Source organism: Tachypleus tridentatus, chromosome 2 (genome assembly GCF_004210375.1).
Source record: "Tachypleus tridentatus isolate NWPU-2018 chromosome 2, ASM421037v1, whole genome shotgun sequence".
In the NCBI taxonomy this organism is placed as follows: domain Eukaryota; kingdom Metazoa; phylum Arthropoda; class Merostomata; order Xiphosura; family Limulidae; genus Tachypleus; species Tachypleus tridentatus.
In genome coordinates this window covers 138,580,080-138,603,122 of record NC_134826.1, presented here as the reverse complement: position 1 = coordinate 138,603,122, position 23,043 = coordinate 138,580,080, and the positions used below count along the sequence as shown (strand labels likewise).

At 35.6% G+C, this 23,043-nt stretch overlaps 1 protein-coding gene across 3 annotated transcripts in view; it reads left to right on the top strand.

Annotated features, from left to right (window-relative positions):
- LOC143245222 (ras and EF-hand domain-containing protein-like) overlaps window positions 1-23,043 on the top strand; it is a 71,677-nt gene that overhangs the window by 29,982 nt on the left and 18,652 nt on the right. For 2 of the 3 annotated variants that reach the window (XM_076491335.1, XM_076491336.1), the window contains exons 8-17: window positions 36-114; window positions 1,964-2,061; window positions 2,285-2,406; window positions 3,395-3,669; window positions 4,074-4,201; window positions 4,739-5,124; window positions 7,117-7,198; window positions 7,812-7,926; window positions 12,005-12,124; window positions 18,022-18,098. In XM_076491335.1, the coding sequence (XP_076347450.1) occupies window positions 36-114; window positions 1,964-2,061; window positions 2,285-2,406; window positions 3,395-3,669; window positions 4,074-4,201; window positions 4,739-5,124; window positions 7,117-7,198; window positions 7,812-7,926; window positions 12,005-12,124; window positions 18,022-18,098 (1,482 nt within the window). Of the gene's footprint in view, window positions 1-35; window positions 115-1,963; window positions 2,062-2,284; window positions 2,407-3,394; window positions 3,670-4,073; window positions 4,202-4,738; window positions 5,125-7,116; window positions 7,199-7,811; window positions 7,927-12,004; window positions 12,125-18,021; window positions 18,099-18,566; window positions 20,401-23,043 lie in introns of those variants that run through there. The other variant, XM_076491337.1, reaches the window with a different exon arrangement.

Below are 23,043 nucleotides of genomic sequence, written 5' to 3'. Positions count from 1 at the left end.
TGTATAAATAACCCTTTTATATTTTCTTTTCACAGCGATGCCAATAAACGACTTCAGGACACAAACGATGCTCTAAGGGAGCTATTAGATATAGGAGCTAAGCCTTCTAATAAAGTAAGATATGAAAATTAGGTCTTTAATGAATAATAGAAGATAATAGTTTTTTTAGGAATTATGCAGTGATTGTACAGAGGATTGAACGTATTACATTAAAACCATTTGAAAGACAAATCACATCATTACTGTCCATGTGACCATACCATCTGACCAAGGTGCGACTTGGCACTAGCTCTGAAGCGTGGTTTTCATTGCAATAAACCTCTGTTGCCAACCTGTCGTGTTCAAAGGAAACCACTTTTCCCTTCACGCTTTCCGTAATTTAGCTAGTGTGCAAAAATGATGACTTCCTAGCGTCTATTTCAGCAGTCTGATCGCGCAGAAATACACATGTGCTGCGTACATCGACTTGAGTAGTATGAATGCATATTTCATTCTACTAGGCACGCGTTCTTAAGGGAAAACACAAATACCTTATACCCTGTTGACCTAATTTTCAGACGGAAACTTTACTTGATTATGTTGCGTACTAATACTTGAAGTATATTTCGGCTTTTGCAATTAGCATTTGTGTTCATGGATTCTTACCTGTCACATGATGCCACACTTTGTTTACCAGAACTGTGGCACGACTTATTGCAGATCTCTTTCTGATTTGTCCTGGCACCCAAAACTGATCCATATTATTTTTTTCTCACTTTATTAAGGCACCTCTGTCTTCGAAATTCTGTTTTCCCGATCTGATCACATGCTAATTATTTCAGTGTATGCATATAGTACATTTAAGAAGGTTAATACGTACCCCTCCCAAAAGTGATCTATTTTCGGTGGCATTATACAACCTACGTAACACAGAGAAACGCGAACATGTAGTTCTGATACCTCCCCTTCTACCGCCACGCCGTATCAGATGTGGTTGTCCGTGAATGGCTGATTCATATATTCAAAATTAATTTGATATAACGAACTTAACCATTTATAACGTAGTACCAACTTGTAAACAAACAGCTCAAACAATGTATTAATTGTTTTAACCAGTGTTTGCTAGCATTTCATCACACCGAATGATTCAGATCCTAAATGTCGAATAAGGTATTAGTAGTTTTAACGAATTACTTGAAATTGTTGTCAGCAACAATCGAGTTGAAGATTTTAAACATGCGATGCCGAGTGAAACCTAATATATGGTTATCCAATGTATCTAAAATATGGCTTCTTTGACAGTTTCACCCCTTTTATAACATGTTGCTAAAACATTTAAGTGCCAGATGTTGATAGGTTGACTATCTAACTGTAGAAACAATATTTAGATATCAAATTCCGTTAAGCTAATTATCCAAGGTAATGCATTTGTAGCCTGGCATGGACAGGTGGTTAAAGCACTCGACTAGTAATCCGTGGGTTCGAATCCCTATCATACCAAATATGCTCGCCCTTTCAGCCGTAGGGGCGATATAATGTGACGGTCAATCCAAATAGTCGTTGGTAAAAGAGTAGCCCAAGAGTTGGCGGTGGGTGGTGATGAATAGCCGCCTTCTCTTTAGTCTTAAACTGCTAAATTAGGGACGGCTAGCGCAGATAGCCCTCGAATAGCTTTGCGAAAAATTCAAAACAAACTCATCAACTTCTTTGAAATATTGTATGAGTGTAATTGACATTCCAAAGCCATGTCTGTCTTCTGAGTTAACCACACATTTGTATACTGTTACATGTACGTTACTATTACATTTTACGTGCTGATTACATGTAGGTTGCTGGCATTATTTACCGGTTATCTGTACGTTTGTCACATTTGAAGATATATGCACTTCTAAATTCACTTGATACGTATATTTTTAAAACTGTTCACTTATTATTAATATTTTTGGCGTTCTATATAACTCATATACGTTTATTCTGTTTTCAGCAAATTACGTATGGAAATTTCGGGAAGCGAGGATCCGTTATTGGGGACTACATTCAGGCTGATAAAGCCCCCATGGAGTTTGTGAAACCAAAACAATGGTAAAAATCTCTTATAAGATTTAGTGGATATTAATAATGCGACCAACAATATATTTAGATACTACTTTGTTAACGTAAAGAGCAGGTGGTTTTTAATTGGTTGTTTTGAATATAAATATATAGATAGTTTCCTATTAATCGTTAAAATGAAGAATTCTTAAATTTTAGTAGAAAATTCTTTAGTTGTTTCAGTTCAATTTAAATTTTAAAATATTTTCTTCAGGCCCTCCAGAGGCACAGAAGAGGAGTATTCCCTCGATATCGCCAAGTATCAACAGATGTCGCTGACGTCTGCCGGTACAAACGATGATAATTATAAACTGGACAGTTTAGGAGATGACATGGGTAAACAGCCTATACATTTTTTCTTTCAGTTTTACGGGATATTACGCTACCTTTTTTTTGGGGGGAGGGGCTACTACGTGGAGTCTTTGTTAATTATTACCCAACAGACTGTTACAAATTTGATTTTAATTTTTAACACCCACAACGTGAATTTTTTGTAAACATTCAGAATATATTTTATAGTATGTGTGTTTTTGTACAGCAAATTCACATCAGGCTATCTGCTGAGTCCACCAAGGTAAATCGAACTCCTGATTTTAGCGTTGTAAATCCGTATACTTACTGCTGTGCCAGCGAGGGACATTTTGGATTATATCTTGCCTTTAAGGAAGATTTTTCATTATTAGTGGTACTAATCTATTAGGCATTTTTAATTATTAGCTTAGCTTTGTGCCTAACAAATAAACGGAAACAATCTCAATATTACTGCCATGGTGTTTTTAAAAGTATAAAATAATCTAAAAGTATTTTGATTTTTACAATAAATGAAAAAAAAGTTTAAACTATTATCGAATGGTAAAAGTATTTTCAATGGAGTTAGTGTCGCTGTCTTAACACAAAACTATACATCGTGATTTGTTACTTCAGTCAAGTCCCGGTTACATGAAACATGTTCACCCTTTCAACCGAAGGGACATTATAATACGACAGTCAAATCCACTTTTCGTTGGTAAAAGAGTAACCCAAGTGGGGGGGTGCTGTTTCTTTATCAACACAGGATTTGTGTTTCTTTTGTTGTATTTATCTATCCAATTATCATTGACATATATATACACATAATATACACTGATGTTCTCGGATCAGAGTGTAACGTATTTTAAGTCTTTTACAATTTTTTTTATTTATTGGATGTTTGTTTAATACGACATTTTTTTAAAGTTCATCAAACGTCAAGAAGCATAACACGTCTAAAAAAATACATCTCTGCTGAAAAGTTTTATATAAACCAGAAACATACAGCAGCTAGTCAGAAATTTTGTTTCTTCAGACAGTGGATTTTCGACGATCCAAGATCCATTCGAGTCTGCCAGTGATTACATCGAGGAAGACGTGGATGAGGACAATGAGAGTCTTGAGAGGAAAGTTTGGTCAAGTACAACGAAAGATTCGACTTCTTCCATCCATACAAGGAAAGATTCGACGTCTTGTATCTATACACAGTCCAGTAGTGAGAAAAGCGCCTCACAGAACATAACAACTTATTTCGAGCCACAAATTCAATCAGACTTGCAGAATATTCCAGTCTTTGTTAAAAACACAGAAGTAAGCTAACAGTGGATCTTATTAAAAGTGTGTTGTTATTGCAGTAGTAATACCATTTGTGAATAGAATGTGTACATCCAATAGAATGTGAATAGAATACCGGGTTGTGTACTCGTGTGTGGGTTACGGAAAAGGATTTGGTATTTTCTTTATCGTATGTTTTATTTACGTTCTGTTTAACCTCACACATCTTTATCGACATTTGTATAACCTTTGTTCCAGGGGTTAAAATGAGTGCTGATTGTTGTTGTTTAAATTCCTAAAATACATATTTAAGTTGGAATAAGACGTTCATTATTACACGAGTATAAGACATTTACATATACGTTTATTGTAATTAACGTACCCTTACAATCAAATATTCTTGATATGTATCCAATTTTCAATTTATGACATTATTTTAGAGCGACGTTTTGGAAAACAAACTACAACGAAAGTACTATAATACAGGCGTCCAGTCAGAAGGAGGAACCACATTTAATGAGGCTTTGAACTTGAAACAATTATGGAATGTGGATTCTAAGCCTGAAAGGTGGGTTTTAATCATTACATTGGAGTCGTGGTTGTGATACCAGAAACACGAAAGTTTTCTAACATATGTATAAACATACACACAGCCGTGCAGATGTTTAACCTGTGACTTTTAAATCATGAGTTCTGGGACAAGTTCGTCGTATGCACGAAAGATATTTTTAAATGCTCACCAAATGTGAACCAGTTGGTATAAATACATGTTTCTAGTTAAGAACAGATGTGGTTTGTTATATCAGTTGCCGTATACTGTATTTTTTATGTGTTTCTGTGTATGTATGTGTATAATTGAGAAAGTACAAACATTGTTTTCCGTAAATATTTAAAAAAAAACCTCGTTGGAAGTGAGATTCGATTGACTTAACTTGTCAAATTTTAAAGTTCAAATTGGACTCTGGACTTTTCATGTTGTTTAAATTCCTAAAATACATATTTAAGTAGTTATACAGATGCGTGATGCCATCTACAGAGTTCTTGCGGAGTTCGACGAAATTAGTGATTAAGTTATGGTAAATAAAATAAGTCTTGTGTTTTTCAGCTACTCTCGACCTCAAGTATCTAGTACACCAGCACCTGATACACGTGTTCCAACACCTCGATTTTCATTCGAATGGAGTCAAGTCAGACCCAATAAAATTCTTTCTCCTGGTCCTCAGATTTGTTCGGACATTACTAGGGATATTGGAGATCGTGAAAAGCCAACAGAACAACCTACTATTGCGGGTGGGAAGGGTCAGTCCCAGCTCAAGAAGCTGAAAGAGGTGAGAGAGCAAATTGCAGGTGACAGTGACAGTTTTGAACCCACTGGACCACCAGATAGAACGTACAAAGTGGTTTTTATTGGAGATGCAGCGGTGGGGAAGACGTCTATGATACTCCGAATCAGCAAGGGAATGTTCTTTGGGAACATGACATCAACGATAGGTTTGTTTCTTTGTCTTTGGAACAAGACTTTCTTATCGTATTTTTATAAACACGGACAAAGATAAAATAGTAGACATTTTTACTGTATTGAGCTTTGGATTCATACGGTGGAAATGACAGGCAATCCTGAGTGAAACTGTGAAGATATTCAGTTGAATATAGAACAAACATGTAATTTCGAAATGAATGATTTTAATCAGTAAGAAGGTTAATACTTTCGTCTTTTTTATTTGAAAAAATACCTTAATATTACTTGACCAATCAGAATATGGTTTCTTTTCTACCTCTCAGAGCACTGGCATGGCCAGGTGGTTAAGGCATTCAACTCGTAATCCGAGGGTCGCGGGTTCGAATCCCCCTTCACACCAAACACGCTCGCCCTTTCAGCCGTGGGGCGTTATAATGTAGTGGTCAATCCCACAATTAGCTGGTAAGAGAGTAGCCCAAGAGTTGGTTATGGGTGGTGATGACTAGCTACCTTCCTTCTAGTCTTACACTGCTAAATTAGGAACGGCTAGCGCAGATAGCTCTTGTGTAGCTTTGCGTGAAATTCTAGAAAACAATCAAATAAACTACCTCTCAGATATTTGTTTTTACTTACAAATAATTTATATTCTCCTGTTAATTGACAACAATCGTTAAAATATTAAAGACAACTTTTAAACAAAGAACACGAGCTCATGAGTTGTGTTATTAAAGAACAGGTTGTGGTTAATGTTGTTGGTAAATGTATTATGGGTAAAACACCTAAAAGTAAATTTGTTTGTTTTGGTTTGAATTTCGCGCAGAGCTACAAGACTACCTGCGCTAGCCGTCCCTAATTTATTAGTGTAAGATTAGAGGGAAGGCAGCTAACCATCACCACTTACTGCCAACTCTTGGGCTACTCTTTTACCAACGAATAGTGAAATTGACTGTCACATTATAACGTCCCCACGTCTGAAAGGGCGGGCATGTTTAGTGTGACAAAAATTCGAACCCACGACCCTCGGAGTACAAGTTGAGTGCCTTAACCATCTGGCCATGCCGGGGCCTAACTAAATTAGACATACAACATTTCGATTGCTATGTAATATCATTCTTTCTTTTTATATCCTCTGTTTGACAGATTTTTTATTAGAGAAATAATTATAATTAATTCACAAAGTCTATCAAACAATTTTAATTTGAATAAATTATAGTTCTAACAATGAAAGCTAATAATAAAGGCCTGCAATCATTTTATTGTCTTGAACTTTTTAAATGTTCTACAATAATTCCTGTACGCTGAATTCAAAAATGACATCCATTTTTCTCCATCGCTCACAGATTATTCACAAGAAAGTCATATATAATTTACATAAGTGAATCATTTTCATTGAAATGTTGACATCCTTTGGTTATAAATTTCTCTACACCAATCGCGACGTGAGAGTCTTATAGATCGTTCTAGAGTCTTTGTTTGTTTGTTTTTGAATTTCGCACAAAGCTACTCGAGGGCTATCTGTGCTAGACCGTCCCTAATTTAGCAGTGTAAGACTAGAGGGAAGGCAGCTAGTCATCACCACCCACCGCCAACTCTTGGGCTACTCTTTTACCAACGAATAGTGGGATTGACCGTCACATTATAACGCCCTCACGGCTGAAAGGGCGAGCATGTTTGGTGCGACCGGGATGCGAACCCGCGACCCTCAGATTACGAGACGCACGCCTTAAGACGCTTGGCCGTGCCGGGCTCATTCTAGAGTCCAAACAAAATAGACATAATAATAAACACGATAATATGATCTAAGTAACAGTTTTTCTTTCCTTCCCTGTTTGTTAAAAAAGTCCTTACCTAATTTTCAAAATCTCCTGAATTCTGGAAAACTTGTCATTAAAATCAAAACAAGTTTAATAAGATTAACTCTGTAGGCCTGTGTTATTATGCTTATATATTGCACACGTAAATTAAACACGTAGTGTAATATAGCTTTGTAACTAATTTTGAAGACGAAAATTGTACTACTATAGGTGTGGACTTTCAGATGAAATCCCTGAGAGTTGATAGTCGGAATGTTGCAGTTCAGCTCTGGGATACAGCAGGACAAGAAAGGTAACAAGAAAAGAACATTTGACATTTGACCTGTAAAGCCTGTACTTTATGAATTCAAGAATGACGTTTTTTGTTAAAATATTCATAATTTTTAACTTAAAGCTCATTCAGAAATTACTTGAACTGTCATACTGTTTTGTTTGTTTTTTAATGCTGTCGTTTGGAATTACGACAATAGATTTTGTCTAACGATAAGACACGTCATTAAAACTTTCTATTCAGTGCGACGGGTAAATGAGCTCGTGCTGTGTGAGAGGAAAGCTATATATAAGCACGTGTTGTGAAAGAGACGATTACATTGTAAATGGAAAGTTTGGGGAGATTGTTAAAAAGTTTAGAAGTAAAATAGTCTGTAGTTGATGAATATGTGAAAGTGTTTTAATATTAAATATAAAGTATTAATATTGCTTTTAACAGCAATAAGTAGAAAAAAGACATGACTATTAATTTAACAGCCTTATGGGGTAATATATAACAAAGTGAACTTAACACAGTTTAGTACAAAACATTTCATCTTAATATAATTTATTACATATCAGTGTAAGCCTAGCGTAATTTAGTAAACAGCAATATAGGCTTATCTCAGTTAAAACGTGTGATCACTGTCCTCTAGATTCCGCAGTATAACCCAGTCTTACTTCCGTAAAGCTGATGGTATAATGCTGGTGTATGACTGTACCAGTGAATATTCCTTTTTAAATGTTCGACAGTGGATGGATGCTATTGATGTAAGTTTCTCCAGAAGTGCAAGTTTATTTATTGAGTTTGGCCACTTACACTAGTTACTATAAAGTATCATAAAGTTCATAAACCTTATGACCTGTTTCGAAAGGTCATTCCCTCATCAGAACCTAACTCTTGTATCTATCTAGTTACTATAAAGTATCATAAAGGTCATAAATCTTATGACCTGTTTCGAAAGGTCATTCCCTCAACAGAACCTAACTCTTGTATCTATCTAGTTACTTAAAGTATCATAAAGGTCATAAACCTTATGACCTGTTTCGAAAGGTCATTCCCTCATCAGAACCTAACTCTTGTATCTATCTAGTTACTATAAAGTATCATAAAGGTCATTCCCTCAACAGAACCTAACTCTTGTATCTATCTAGTTACTATAAAGTATCATAAAGGTCATAAACCTTATGACCTGTTTCGAAAGGTCATTCCCTCATCAGAACCTAACTCTTGTATCTATCTAGTTACTATAAAGTATCATAAAGGTCATAAACCTTATGACCTGTTTCGAAAGGTCATTTCCTCATGAGAACCTAACTCTTGTATCTATTTGTTTACTCGTTCATATATTTTGTCAGCTATATTACATCAAAACGTATAATGCCTACCTGATAATTTACTGATATCTATAGCAAGTAAGCTTGTTAGATCATACCTCATACATGGTGTAACATAAAATAAAGATTTTATACGGGTTAAACAACGTGCTGCTGTGAACAATAATATAAAAACAATAGAAGTCGTGCTTAGCTAAGGTTTAAGTTTCCACCAAATATTGTAACAGTCAACTCCCCCTTAAGTTTATGGCTGGTAATATCTTTGATTGCAGTCTTCTTTCTTTCTTCTCACGAACATTTTATGACGGTAACATTTTGCCAAAATTCTAACTTTGTTATTAGTTAATTCAGAACTTATGAAATCTACGTTTCAATACTTTCGTCTATCACACCAATAAAATACGTTACATCTACACATCAACAAAGTACTTTATGTCTTTTATTCACCTAAGAGCTTTAAAAATGAGCTAACGTTTTTCAACGTTTTCATATTAAAGAAGACAGTAAAACTTCTCACAGAAACGTTCATTTAAATCGATTAGGTTTGGTTATAATCAAGCACAACGTTACACAAAGAGCTATCTGTGCTTTGCCTACAACGAGAATCTAAACCCGATTTTTAACGTTATAAGTTCGTTATAAGTGGCACCGCTGTGCCACTAGACTGTTAAACATTTTACACGGATGTTTACAAAATTTACAATAAAAACGTTCGACTGAAGTGAAAAATAATAGTGTGATTATATGTCATTGATCAGCTGTCACTGATCAGCTGTCATTTATTATATATCATTAATTATATGTCATTAATTAGATGCCATTGATTATATGTTACTAATTAGCTCTCATGGATTAGCTGTGATTGATTATTTGTCACTAATTACCTGTCATTAATAACCTATTGTTCATTATTTGTCATTGATTATTTGTCACTAATTACCTGTCATTAATAACCTATTGTTCATTATTTGTCATTAATTATTTGTCACTAATTACCTGTCATTAATAACCTATTGTTCATTATTTGTCATTAATTATTTGTCACTAATTACCTGTCATTAATAACCTATTGTTCATTATCTTTCATTGTTTATCTGTCATTGATTATTTGTCACTAATTATTTGTCATTAATAATCTATTGTTCATTATCATTCATTGTTTATCTGTCACTAATTACTTGTCACTAATAACCTATTGTTCATTATTTGTAATTGATTATTTGTCACTAATAACTTATTGTTCATTATCTCTCATGAATTATTTGTCGAAGGTTAAATATCTCAATTTAAAACTGTTTACTGTACACACCAGAAATATTAATCAACATGAAGAGGACATATTAAGGGTGGTTTATCATTTGAACATTGGCCCGGGATGGCACTCGACTCGTAATTTGAGGGTCGCGGGTTCAACTCTCCGTCACGCCAAACATGCTCGCCCTTTCAGCTGTGGGGTCATTATAAAGTGCTGATTAATCCCATTATTCGTTGGTAAAAGAGTAGCCCAAGAGCTGGCGATGGGTGGTGATGACTAGCTGCTTTCCCTCTTGCCTTACACTGCTAATTTAGGGGCGGCTAGCTTAGATAGCCCTCAAGTAGCTTTGCGCGAAATTCAAAACATTCGTATGCTTTATTTTGGGTTAGCTTTAGTAATTTTTGTTTCTAAACACATAACCAAAACAAAAGATCGTTTCTCTGATAAATAAGTTATGTGTTACAGTCTTAACTCAATACAAAAATACAACATTTCAAGAAGGTTTTATCATTCTAAGATATAAATAGTTTACTTAGACACAAGAGTATAAATACGTATGTATAGTAATAACCATTGAAGTTATAGGACTGGAAACAGCTTACAGTTTAAGAAAAGGTATCTTGGTATTTGATTCTTTGTCTAAACTTATGTTTTTAATAGATATACTGTATTTTTAAACTGTTAAAACGTACAAGACTTAGAGAGACTTTCGACCCTCAATCATGTATTTGAACACACTGATTTGAATAGAGGTTCCAGGTCTCACACTTATGTTAAAAGGTTAATTCGATATTACACACTCATGTTGACAGGTTAAAACTGTCACATAAGATTTCGAAGAAAAGCTTTATTAAACAAACTTTTACAATACTTTATTTACTTGTTAGAGGAATATGGGAAAAAAAAAATAAATGTAACGTTTACTGGTAGTAACTATCTTAACGTTTACTGGAAGTAACTATCTTAACGTTTACTGGAAGTAACTATCTTAACGTTTACTGGTAGTTACTATCTTAACGTTTATTGGAAGTAACTATCTTAACGTTTATTGGAAGTAACTATCTTAACGTTTACTGGTAGTTACTATCTTAACGTTTACAGGTAGTAACTATCTTAACGTTTAGTAAAAGTAACTATCTTAACGTTTGCTGGAAGTAACTATCTTAACGTTTGCTGGAAGTAGCTATCTTAACGTTTACTGTTTGAAAGTTACATAATTCTTTCGTAACGTATTTTAAAATATATATATATTGCTTGTTTTATTTTATAGAAAAGTACAGAAGGAGCTTTGTGTTGTATATATAACTTTTCCTGTAAAAACTTTATAATTATCTTCTGTTTATAATTTATTCATATATTTTAGGCATCCCGTGTCTCAACTAAAAAACAACAACAACTAAAATTGTCGTAAAACACAAACAGAACTGTTTTTAGAAACTAGATTTTGAAATTTTATTTAACTTTATTAACCACTGGGTATATAGAAAGGTTGGTTGTAATATTTATTATGCAGGCTCCAATTAATGTCAAGGTTAATGCGTTGAGATATATAAGTTACATCTTAATTTCAGTGTTACTGAGTTGAATTATATAAGCTGCATGTTAATGTCAGTGTTACTGAGTTGAGATATATAAGCTGCATGTTAATGTCAGTGTTACTGAGTTGAGATATATAAGTTACATGTTAATGTCAGTTTTACTGAGTTGAGATATATAAGTTACATGTTAATTTCAGTGTTACTGAGTTGAGATATATAAGCTACATGTTAATTTCAGTGTTACTGAGTTGAGTTATATAAGCTTCATATTAATTCCAACGTTGATATTACTCAGATATATAGGCGCCAGACCAATCCCACATTAATACAATCCAGATATATTAGCTCAAGGTTAACCTCAAAGTTAGTAAAACTCACATATATATATCTAAGCTTCATATTACTTCCAACAATAATATGATTCAGATGCATCTATACAAGCTCCATACTAACACCAACATTAATACAATTCAGATACGTAAGCTACAAATTTGGTCAGTGTTACTACTGTTGAGAATAACGGAGTTTGAAGACAGTTTGTAAATATAAATTTAAATTATGCAAAACAAATCCCTGGAACATGTGCTGTGTAAACAGTCAATATTAACTCCATCACCTTGAAGATTGTATGTAGCTTGTTAACAGCCATTGGTGTGTAAAGTACTTAAAGGTACATATTGTATATGCATTGTTTTGACTGTATTTCACGGTTTTGTAGGATGTTACTTCTCAACGAATACCAGTGATGCTTGTAGCGAACAAAGTCGATCAACGGGAAATGGTCCACGGAGAAAAGAGTCATTTCGTGCAAACAGAAGACGGAGAAAAACTTGCAAAGGTATACATGAACTATATCTAATGGTCAAATAGCGTTCAAATTACAGGAAACACTGATTCAGTAATATATGGACTAAACTTTTAAGTAAATGAAAATATTATAAAGTTAACGAGTCGTAAGCTGTTAAAAACTTACTTTAATACGTTTCGGATCACTGAACACGTACGCCCATCATCAGAGATGATAACTAAAAGAGAACTGACTTTGTTATTACTGATGATGGACGTGCGTGTTTAATTGTCCTAAATATGGAAGATAAACACGTTAATGTGAAGTTATGTTTTCTTGACATAATATTTATATCAAAATTTATCTTCGCATATTACAAAAGTAGCTTAGGAACTTGACTTCATAACGTTTTCATGTTTACCATGTAAAATCTTAAATATTCGAAACTTAATTTATATTCCACTTGAGTTTTATATATAAAGGTTCCAGGTTATTTTTTAATATTTCGTACTTTCTGTAGTTATTTTCACATTAGAACAGCATCTGTAAGTAGCCATGTTACCAATAAGTCTGCGTTTCAGTTCGCTTGATTTCACGTTCCATAAAGAACTTGAACAAACAAAGAAACAGACTATTTTCCAACGTAACTAATTCTTCTAAGATTTTAGATTAACTGTATACTTAGTTAGATGATCTTTTGGTAATGTCCTAACAGAAATGTGGTATTTGTTATTTGAAAGCCCATGAGTTCCACATTTGCTATGAAACAACATGAAACAGATGTAACACAATTGACTCTAAGAAAACGAATATTGTTGGAGCCGGAATAATGGGTCTTCGCCTTTCCAAACGTGTTAGCTTTTGCATGAGGAATGGTACTACATATTGTGACAGTATCCAAACAACTTAGATCAGGTAGAGAAAGCCATCGTTAGATCTGCTTTATATTCAATTACTTCGAGACAAAAGAAGACAATAGAAACCAAATTGCGTGCAGAATACATTGATGGTTAAAAAAAGACCAAAGTTTGTGTTTAAACAATATGACAAGAACTGTGTAAAACAGATTACCATGGGCTACAGTATCTGAACCAGAGATTTTCCAACCAACCTCTTTACTGGTATGGTGTAATATCAATAACAACGTATTGTCTGGTCAAGATAGACCTCGTTTACTCTATTTCCATCAAGGGACATGTTTGTGTGTGAAAGCAGAGCAGCGAACGCGGTAGGTATTTTGGTTTCACATTATCTGATCCTAAGTCGGAGCTCAAGGGTGGATGTAACCGGGGAAGCTTAGGGGTGGATGTAACCGGGGAAGCTTGGGGTGGATGTAACCGGGGGAGCTTAGAAAGTTTCTTTCTTTTCTGCCCACTCGCAATTTGAACGTCATATTGGGCTTAATGTTAAAAATATATCACAGTAGAAAAATAATTATAATTTGAACGCCGGGTATGAAATATGGGTTTACGAGGACGGGCAAGAGAAGATGAAAAATGCTAGAGGAATTGTTCACTACAGGAACACAATATTAACTACCAATGTGGGAGTTAAGGTCCTTCAGGACAGCAGAGGGATCTCTAGACCCTATGTCAATATTTTGATGTGGGGGAAAGCGGGGGCCTGTGAAAGTAACCCAAAGAGGCGTATTTATATAAAGAGTTAGCCAAGATGGGTGAGTTACATATGATGACAAATGAAATAAGCATGCGTTGTGTGTCGTCAACCCAAAGAGGTCCGTTACGTACAAAGTCAATAGAAATGGGCGTGATTAAATGTTACGCCATTTCTGTGTTAATTTTAAATCTATTAACCGTTTGAAAGACTCCGCTTAGTGAACAGCTACCAAAGTTACAGCTTTCAATAATGGGGCACATGCGCAAAAGAGTTATCCGTACTATATACCCCATATACTGAAAGTTATTTATTTTATGCACCTATACACAGAAAAGCTACGTATCCTATGTACCCCATACACAGAAGAGTTATCCATCCTGTGTACCCCATACACAGAAAAGCTACTTATCCTATGTACTCCATACACAGAAGAGTTATCCATCCTATGTACCCCATACACAGAAAAGCTACTTATCCTATGTACTCCATACACAGAAGAGTTATCCATCCTGTGTACCCCATACACAGAAAAACTACTTATCCTATGTACTCCATACACAGAAGAGTTATCCATCCTATGTACCCCATACACAGAAAAACTACTTATCCTATGTACTCCATACACAGAAGAGTTATCCATCCTGTGTACCCCATACACAGAAAAACTACTTATCCTATGTACTCCATACACAGAAGAGTTATCCATCCTGTGTACCCCATACACAGAAAAAACTACCTATCCTATGTACTCCATACACAGAAGAGTTATCCATCCTGTGTACCCCATACACAGAAAAACTACTTATCCTATGTACTCCATACACAGAAGAGTTATCCATCCTGTGTACCCCATACACAGAAAAACTACTTATCCTATGTACTCCATACACAGAAGAGTTATCCATCCTATGTACCCCATACACAGAAAAGCTACTTATCCTATGTACTCCATACACAGAAGAGTTATCCATCCTGTGTACCCCATACACAGAAAAGCTACTTATCCTATGTACTCCATACACAGAAGAGTTATCCATCCTATGTACCCCATACACAGAAAAACTACTTATCCTATGTACTCCATACACAGAAGAGTTATCCATCCTGTGTACCCCATACACAGAAAAGCTACTTATCCTATGTACTCCATACACAGAAGAGTTATCCATCCTATGTACCCCATACACAGAAAAACTACTTATCCCATGTACTCCATACACAGAAGAGTTATCCATCCTGTGTACCCCATACACAGAAAAGCTACTTATCCTATGTACTCCATACACAGAAGAGTTATCCATCCTGTGTACCCCATACACAGAAAATCTACTTATCCTATGTACTCCATACACAGAAGAGTTATCCATCCTGTGTACCCCATACACAGAAAAACTACTTATCCTATGTACTCCATACACAGAAGAGTTATCCATCCTGTGTACCCCATACACAGAAAAACTACTTATCCTATGTACTCCATACACAGAAGAGTTATCCATCCTGTGTACCCCATACACAGAAAAACTACTTATCTTATGTACTCCATACACAGAAGAGTTATCCATCCTGTGTACCCCATACACAGAAAAACTACTTATCCTATGTACTCCATACACAGAAGAGTTATCCATCCTATGTACCCCATACACAGAAAAGCTACTTATCCTATGTACTCCATACACAGAAGAGTTATCCATCCTATGTACCCCATACACAGAAAAGCTACTTATCCTATGTACTCCATACACAGAAGAGTTATCCATCCTGTGTACCCCATACACAGAAAAACTACTTATCCTATGTACTCCATACACAGAAGAGTTATCCATCCTATGTACCCCATACACAGAAAAACTACTTATCCTATGTACTCCATACACAGAAGAGTTATCCATCCTGTGTACCCCATACACAGAAAAGCTACTTATCCTATGTACTCCATACACAGAAGAGTTATCCATCCTATGTACCCCATACACAGAAAAACTACTTATCCTATGTACTCCATACACAGAAGAGTTATCCATCCTGTGTACCCCATACACAGAAAAGCTACTTATCCTATGTACTCCATACACAGAAGAGTTATCCATCCTGTGTACCCCATACACAGAAAAACTACTTATCCTATGTACTCCATACACAGAAGAGTTATCCATCCTATGTACCCCATACACAGAAAATCTACTTATCCTATGTACTCCATACACAGAAGAGTTATCCATCCTGTGTACCCCATACACAGAAAAACTACTTATCCTATGTACTTTATACACAAAAGAGTTATCCATCCTGTGTACCCCATACACAGAAAAACTATTTATCCTATGTACTCCATACACAGAAGAGTTGTCCATCCTATGTACCCCATACACAGAAAAACTACTTATCCTATGTACTCCATACACAGAAGAGTTATCCATCCTATGTACCCCATACACAGAAAAGCTACTTATCCTATGTACTCCATACACAGAAGAGTTATCCATCCTATGTACCCCATACACAGAAAAGCTACTTATCCTATGTACTCCATACACAGAAGAGTTATCCATCCTGTGTACCCCATACACAGAAAAACTACTTATCCTATGTACTCCATACACAGAAGAGTTATCCATCCTATGTACCCCATACACAGAAAAACTACTTATCCTATGTACTCCATACACAGAAGAGTTATCCATCCTATGTACCCCATACACAGAAAAGCTACTTATCCTATGTACTCCATACACAGAAGAGTTATCCATCCTATGTACCCCATACACAGAAAAGCTACTTATCCTATGTACTCCATACACAGAAGAGTTTTCCATCCTGTGTACCCCATACACAGAAAAGCTACTTATCCTATGTACTCCATACACAGAAGAGTTATCCATCCTATGTACCCCATACACAGAAAAACTACTTATCCTATGTACTCCATACACAGAAGAGTTATCCATCCTGTGTACCCCATACACAGAAAAACTACTTATCCTAGTTACCCCATACACTGAAGTGTTATCTATTCTATGTACCCCATACACAGAAGAATTACCCATCTTCTGATATGTTTTTAAGAATGCTCTAAATGAGATCAAAATATGCACTTTTCTTATACGATACGCCACTTATAAAATAAGCATGTGGCTGTAACAAGTATTGTTTGTAAGTGCACTTATTACAAGATGTTTGTTTTGAATTTCGCACAAAGCTACTCGAGGGCTATCTGTGCTAGCCGTCCCTAATTTAGCAGTGTAAGACTAGAGGGAAGGCAGTTAGTCATCGCCACCAACCGCCAACTCTTGGGCTACTCTTTTACCAACGAATAGTTGGATTGACCGTCACATTATAGCGCCGCCATGGCTGGGAGGGCGAGTATGTTTTTGGTGCGACCGGGATTTGAACCCGCGACCCTCGGATTACGAGTCGATCGCCTTAACACACTTGGCCATGCCGGGCCCTTATTATAAGAGTTTTCACACAACTTTATTTCATGTTTCATTACATCTTTAATTCAAAAAAGACAGATTTCTGCTTAGACATAATTAAAGGTAGTCTGATGCAATTATTTAAAAACCATGGGTTCCAGCTTTTGTATTATTTTATGAGCCAAGTTCATGTGATAGCATGAGCTTCAGTTACAAAACTGACAGCTTCACGAATTAGACCCGTATGTGTGTATCATTTCTAAGACAACAAAATTCTTTAGCCTGTATTTCAATATTATAAAGCAATTTTATACACCAATAAAGGTACCGTGTGTTCATTGATACTGTCAGTGAAACCATCAGTTCATCCTGTCGTCGTCCAGCATGGCCAAGTGGGTTAAGGCGTTCGACTCGTAATCTGAGGGTCGCGGGTTCGAATCCCCCTCGCACCAAACGTGCTCGCCGCTTCAGCCGTGGGGGCGTTATAATGTGCGGTCAATCCAACTATTCGTTGGTAAAAAAGTAGTCCAAGAGTTGGCGGTGGGTGTCGATGCCTAACTGCCTTCCCTCTAGTCTTACACTGCTAAATTATGGACAGCTAGCGCTGATGGGCCTCGAGTAGCTTTGTGCGAAATTCAAAACAGACAAACAAACAAGACTAACTGCCTTCTCTCTAGTCTTACACTGCTAAATTAGGGGCAGCTAGCGCTGACGGCCCTCGTGTAGCTTTGCGCGAAATTCAAAACAAACAAACAATCATCTTGTCACATTAAAACAACACCCGGTAACTTTGAAAGTATTTGATGTAAGTGAACGATTGATAACTTCAGAAGAAGGAAGAGAAAAGAGATTTATAAATATTTAAACACAAACTTCAACTTATAAACTTTGTTGTTTTTATTCTCTTTACAGGATTTTAAGGCCTTATTCGCAGAAGTCAGTGCAAAAACTGGATATAACGTGTTGAAATCTCTTGCTGTTCTTGCTCGGTAAGTGCTCTTTCTTTATCGACCATAAAACTGTTTGATTTTACTAATCTCACTTCAGATTAAGGCACTCGACTCGTAATCCGAAGGTCGCGGGTTCGAATCCCCTTCACATTAAACGTGCTCGCTCTCTCAGCCGTGGGGGCGTTAAAAAGTGACGGCCAATTCCACTATTTCTCGGTAAAAGAGTAGCAAAAGAGTTGGCGGTGGGTGGTGATGACTAGCTGCCTTCTCTCTAGTCTTACACTACTACATTAGGAACGGCTAGCACAGATAGCCCTCGAGTAGCTTTGTGCGAAATTCAAAAAACAACAACAACATCAAATCAATAAGAATGTAAAATTACATAAGTCAAAATGGCGCTGTTAATTAAAGGTTCACCTTTTTAATTATCAGAAAACAAGTTGAAAAACCTAAGATACTTCAAAACTTGGAAACTAACGTGTTAATCTTCTTTCAACTTTTCCTTAGTTCAATGTCAGAAATAGAAGATCTTCAGATGAATAATTCGGGGCTGAGTTTGAAAGATCTTACTTCTAAGAAAGAAAACTCCGGCAAGTGTCAGAACGGATGCTCCAGATAGAAATGATCAAAAGAGAGAGACAAAAGAACAACTACAGCAGAATCTTTGAATTCTCCAAGTACAATCTTATAGTTTTCATGCTATATAAATGTTCTAAATTAGTATTTTTCGATACATATATAATTGGCTAGGTTATAGTTTTTAAACAGCTCACGAGATAGCGCTGTATAAAATAAACTGCTTCGTGTTATAAACTGCTTTCAATTTTAATAGTTTGTTGAAGCCCAGTGATAAAATATTGCACGTTGTATTTTGATTGAAACATGTAATGAAATAGATTATGCTTGCTAACATCTTTCATTTGGGCCTGTTTTGACCTTCACTCGAGCTTTAACGTCACTGAATAGTCTGGTAAATACCGAGATATTTAGAAAATATTGAATAGCTATATGTATATTACAATAAAAATAAACATTATATGAATAATGAATTTCTAACGCTTAAGATTATAAAGCTTTTAATAATATAGCTGCTTTGTGCTGATATAATATTACAGTAGTTTAATGTGTGTAAGAAGTTCTGCTTAGGTCCTCGTTGGTACAGCCATAAGTCTACGCATTTATAACACTAAAATTAGGGGTTCGATTTACCTCTCTGGACTCAACAAATAGCCCTTTCTAGCTATGCTATAAGAAAACACACACACACGTAATTTTGGTTTAAGTCAGAGCTTATCAAAACAATTATGAATATACATATAATGCAGTAGGTGGCGCCTCTATACCTTTACAAGTTCGCATTTTACAGCATTCAGAGAAAATACTTTGAATTTATTTTCCTTTCAAATTGCTTTGTATCTTTCTATGTCAAAACTACCAAGGTTATTTGTTTTGTTCTATTCAGTACGAACAAAAATTTTGATACTAAGCTTTCCAACTTAACGAAACTTGCGTGATTACTGCCGAAAATATTGACAGGAGGAAAATTATGAGAAATAAGCGTCATCAATGAAAACACAATATTACTGAAATTAGGTTAATGTCGATAAATCAAAGGAAATCTTAAATTTTTAATAAAGTTCTACACTACTGAGTAGAGAGTGAAAGAATTATTACTACGTGTATTATAGTTGCAGAATATCTTTAAAAGTGTTTTCAACAGGGTTAATTTAAAATATTTGACTTAATTTCTGAAACTACATTTATTATCACAGCTTTTATAATGTTGCTTTGAACTAGTCGTACCTTAATATAAGGGTCAGCTGTTGCAGGTTCAGACCTGCAGTCATCTGTAATGATCAACACATTCGACGTTTTCTTGGCTTTTGAAATGAAGTATTGAACATTTGGAAGAAATTAGCGACCTCTACATAAAAACTTTGTCAACTGGCCAATCTCTGTGACGTAACCTTCACAAAGTGCAATAAATTCTTTCATTATAAAAATCAAAAGATGGTAATAAAAAATTATAGAAACTGTTATAAAACACTGAAAAGTTTAAACATCTGATTGGTTAGTTTAAGGCAACGTTTATGTCAGTTGTTTATGTATTCCGAACAGAAAATTACTGGTTAATAACCTTCATTAAAAGTATGGGATAAGGAGGTTTATTTTATTAATAATAACTTATAAGATGTTAGTAACATGATTTATTTCAAATAATTTTATAATAACGTTATTTATAGTGGTTAATAGTACTTATAACTTAAAACGTTAATCACTCTTACACCTGTTTATTTCACTATAAAGTATAAAATCTAATAAAGAACGTTTCACTGTGTTATTGTTGTAGTGTATTGGCCGTCAAGCAATCGAGACAGGTAGTGGTTACGTTTTATTTAAGTAACATTGTTTTACACTGCTTAATATGTTACTGTCACAAATGAAGTTGATCCAAGACCTCACAGGTTATGTTTTCAAGATTAACGTGGGGAAAAAAAAACTTTCGTATCCAGTTTAGTCGGAACTAAATAAAACATTGATGTGTGAAAATTCAACTTTATTTTATATTCGACAGTGCAATAGTGAACAAGAGATGGCGCTAGGGGAAGTGAATTGGTTGTTTGTTTTGCGTTTATTGGAGCAAAGCAACTAGGCAATCTGCGCAAAAAAAACCCGGTAAAATATAAATAAGGGTTACAATAGGATTTTGACTGCAGATAGTGACCACCTCCCAGTTTGGTGTATCTTCAATCTCACCCCCCACTTAAATAAAATCATAGTGAGAGACCAACTGAACTACAAAAAAGCTAATTGGCCAGTTTTTCAAACTATATTAAATGAAACCTTACCTCCAGAAGTACTACATATTGCTGCGGACGCATCAGATATAGATGCAAACTGTCATATCATCTCTGAGTGTCTAAAACAGGCAGCCAACAGTTCGATACCGAAACAAAAACACTTCATAACAACTCATTCGTGGCAACCACACAAAGACATAATACACTTAATCAAAAAACAGACGTATACTCCGCAGACAGTACATTCAAAATCGCAACCCCACACTTAAAACTCAGATAAACACAATAAGGAATAAAATACGAAACTTAATCAGACAACAGAAACAAGAAAACTGGGACACCTTCTGTTCCGATCTAAATCACAAAACTGATCATAAACAATTCTGGACACACTTGAAAAGATTTACAAACACAGGAACAACAAACACAGTATATCCACCACTGGAACTGGATGGAGAAACAGCATACACTAACACAGAAAAAGCCGAGATATTTAAAAAACACCTAGAAAACACGTTCAAGACACATCATGAACCAGACATGAACAGATACTTTTATAATACAGTCACAAACTTTATTGATCAAAACAGAAGCATTTTTACACCTAAATTTCCAGTCAACACTATTACACACCAAGATAAAACAAAAGACTGGAGCACTCATCAACTGATAAAACATATCACTGTAACAGAAGTCGTAACTGCCATTAACAACACAAAAAACAAAGCCCCTGGAGAAGATGGTATTCAAGCTATCCTCCTAAAACAAGCCACTCAGAGATTATATGAACACCTAACAGCGTTATTTAATCTCTCACTATCAGCAGGATGTATCCCCGTTTCTTGGAAGGAAGCAATAATATTAATGTTCCAGAAAGAAGGAAAGCCAGCGAATAAACCAAACAACTACCGCCCGATTAGCTTAACCAGTTGTATTGGCAAAGTATTAGAGAGGATAATTAGTAATCGTCTGTCAGTTTACTTAGAAGAAAATTCAAAATTACCAGAAATTCAAAACGGATTTCGAAAAAACCGCCAAACTACAGACCACCTGATTCGACTTACAGAATCAATTACCGACAGCTTCAACAAAAAAAAGAATGCACTGTAGCTTGCTTTCTCGACATTGAGAAAGCATTTGACACAGTGTGGCATAACGGCTTACGACATAGATTGCTTGAAATGGCATTACCCCAGGAAACTATTCGCTGGCTGTCCAACTTCCTGGATAACAGAATGTGTAAAGTAAATGTAAATGGGGCCCACTCAGGGTCCTTTTCACCCGAAGCAGGAGTCCCGCAGGAGGGGTTGTTAGCCCTATATTATTTATCATGTACGTGAGTAATATGCCTCTGTCGGACCTAAATTTAGGTTATGCATCACAGTTCGCTGACGATGTAGCAGTCTGGAAAAGCGCCCCCACTCCGTCAATAGCAGCAACGAACCTACAACCGGTCCTAAATAACATCGAAGAATACTGCCAGAAATACAGAATCAAAATCAATATTCCAAAAACCCAAGTCATAGTATTCAGCAGACTGAATAAGCTGAAAAAAGATCCACCAAAACTCTATATGAATGGATCACTTTTACTGACTGCTACTTCTGCTAAATTTCTAGGTCTAACCTATGACTCAAAATTAACGTGGCTACCACATATTAAAAATGTACTGATACGAATCTGGAAAAGAGCAAACTATGCAAGAAGTCTTTCAGGTAAAATCCAAGGAACATCACCAGACAACATACTTAAAATCTACAAAACGTACATTAGACCAGCAATAGAATATGCATCACCTGCCTGGATTAACATAGCACCCACACATGTACAGAAACTTCAACGTATATAAAATTCTGTACTAACTTCAGCATATAAAGTACCACGTAGCACCTCAACCACATTCATGCACAAGTATGCAAACATAGATACAGTAGATGAAAGACTCTTGCATAATTCTCTAAAATATTTCAATAAGAATTAGCATAAAAATGAATTAATGTGTGATCTCGACAGATATCACGTACATGATGTAAATGGTCCTAAATACCTCTCCCCTTTTAACATATATTTAAGAAATGTAACACAAGCTGGCCACTATGCACTAGACACTTAATCCTTGTTTCTTGGCCTGGCATGGCCTAGCGCGTTAAGGAGTGCGCTTCGTAATCTGAGGGTCGCGGATT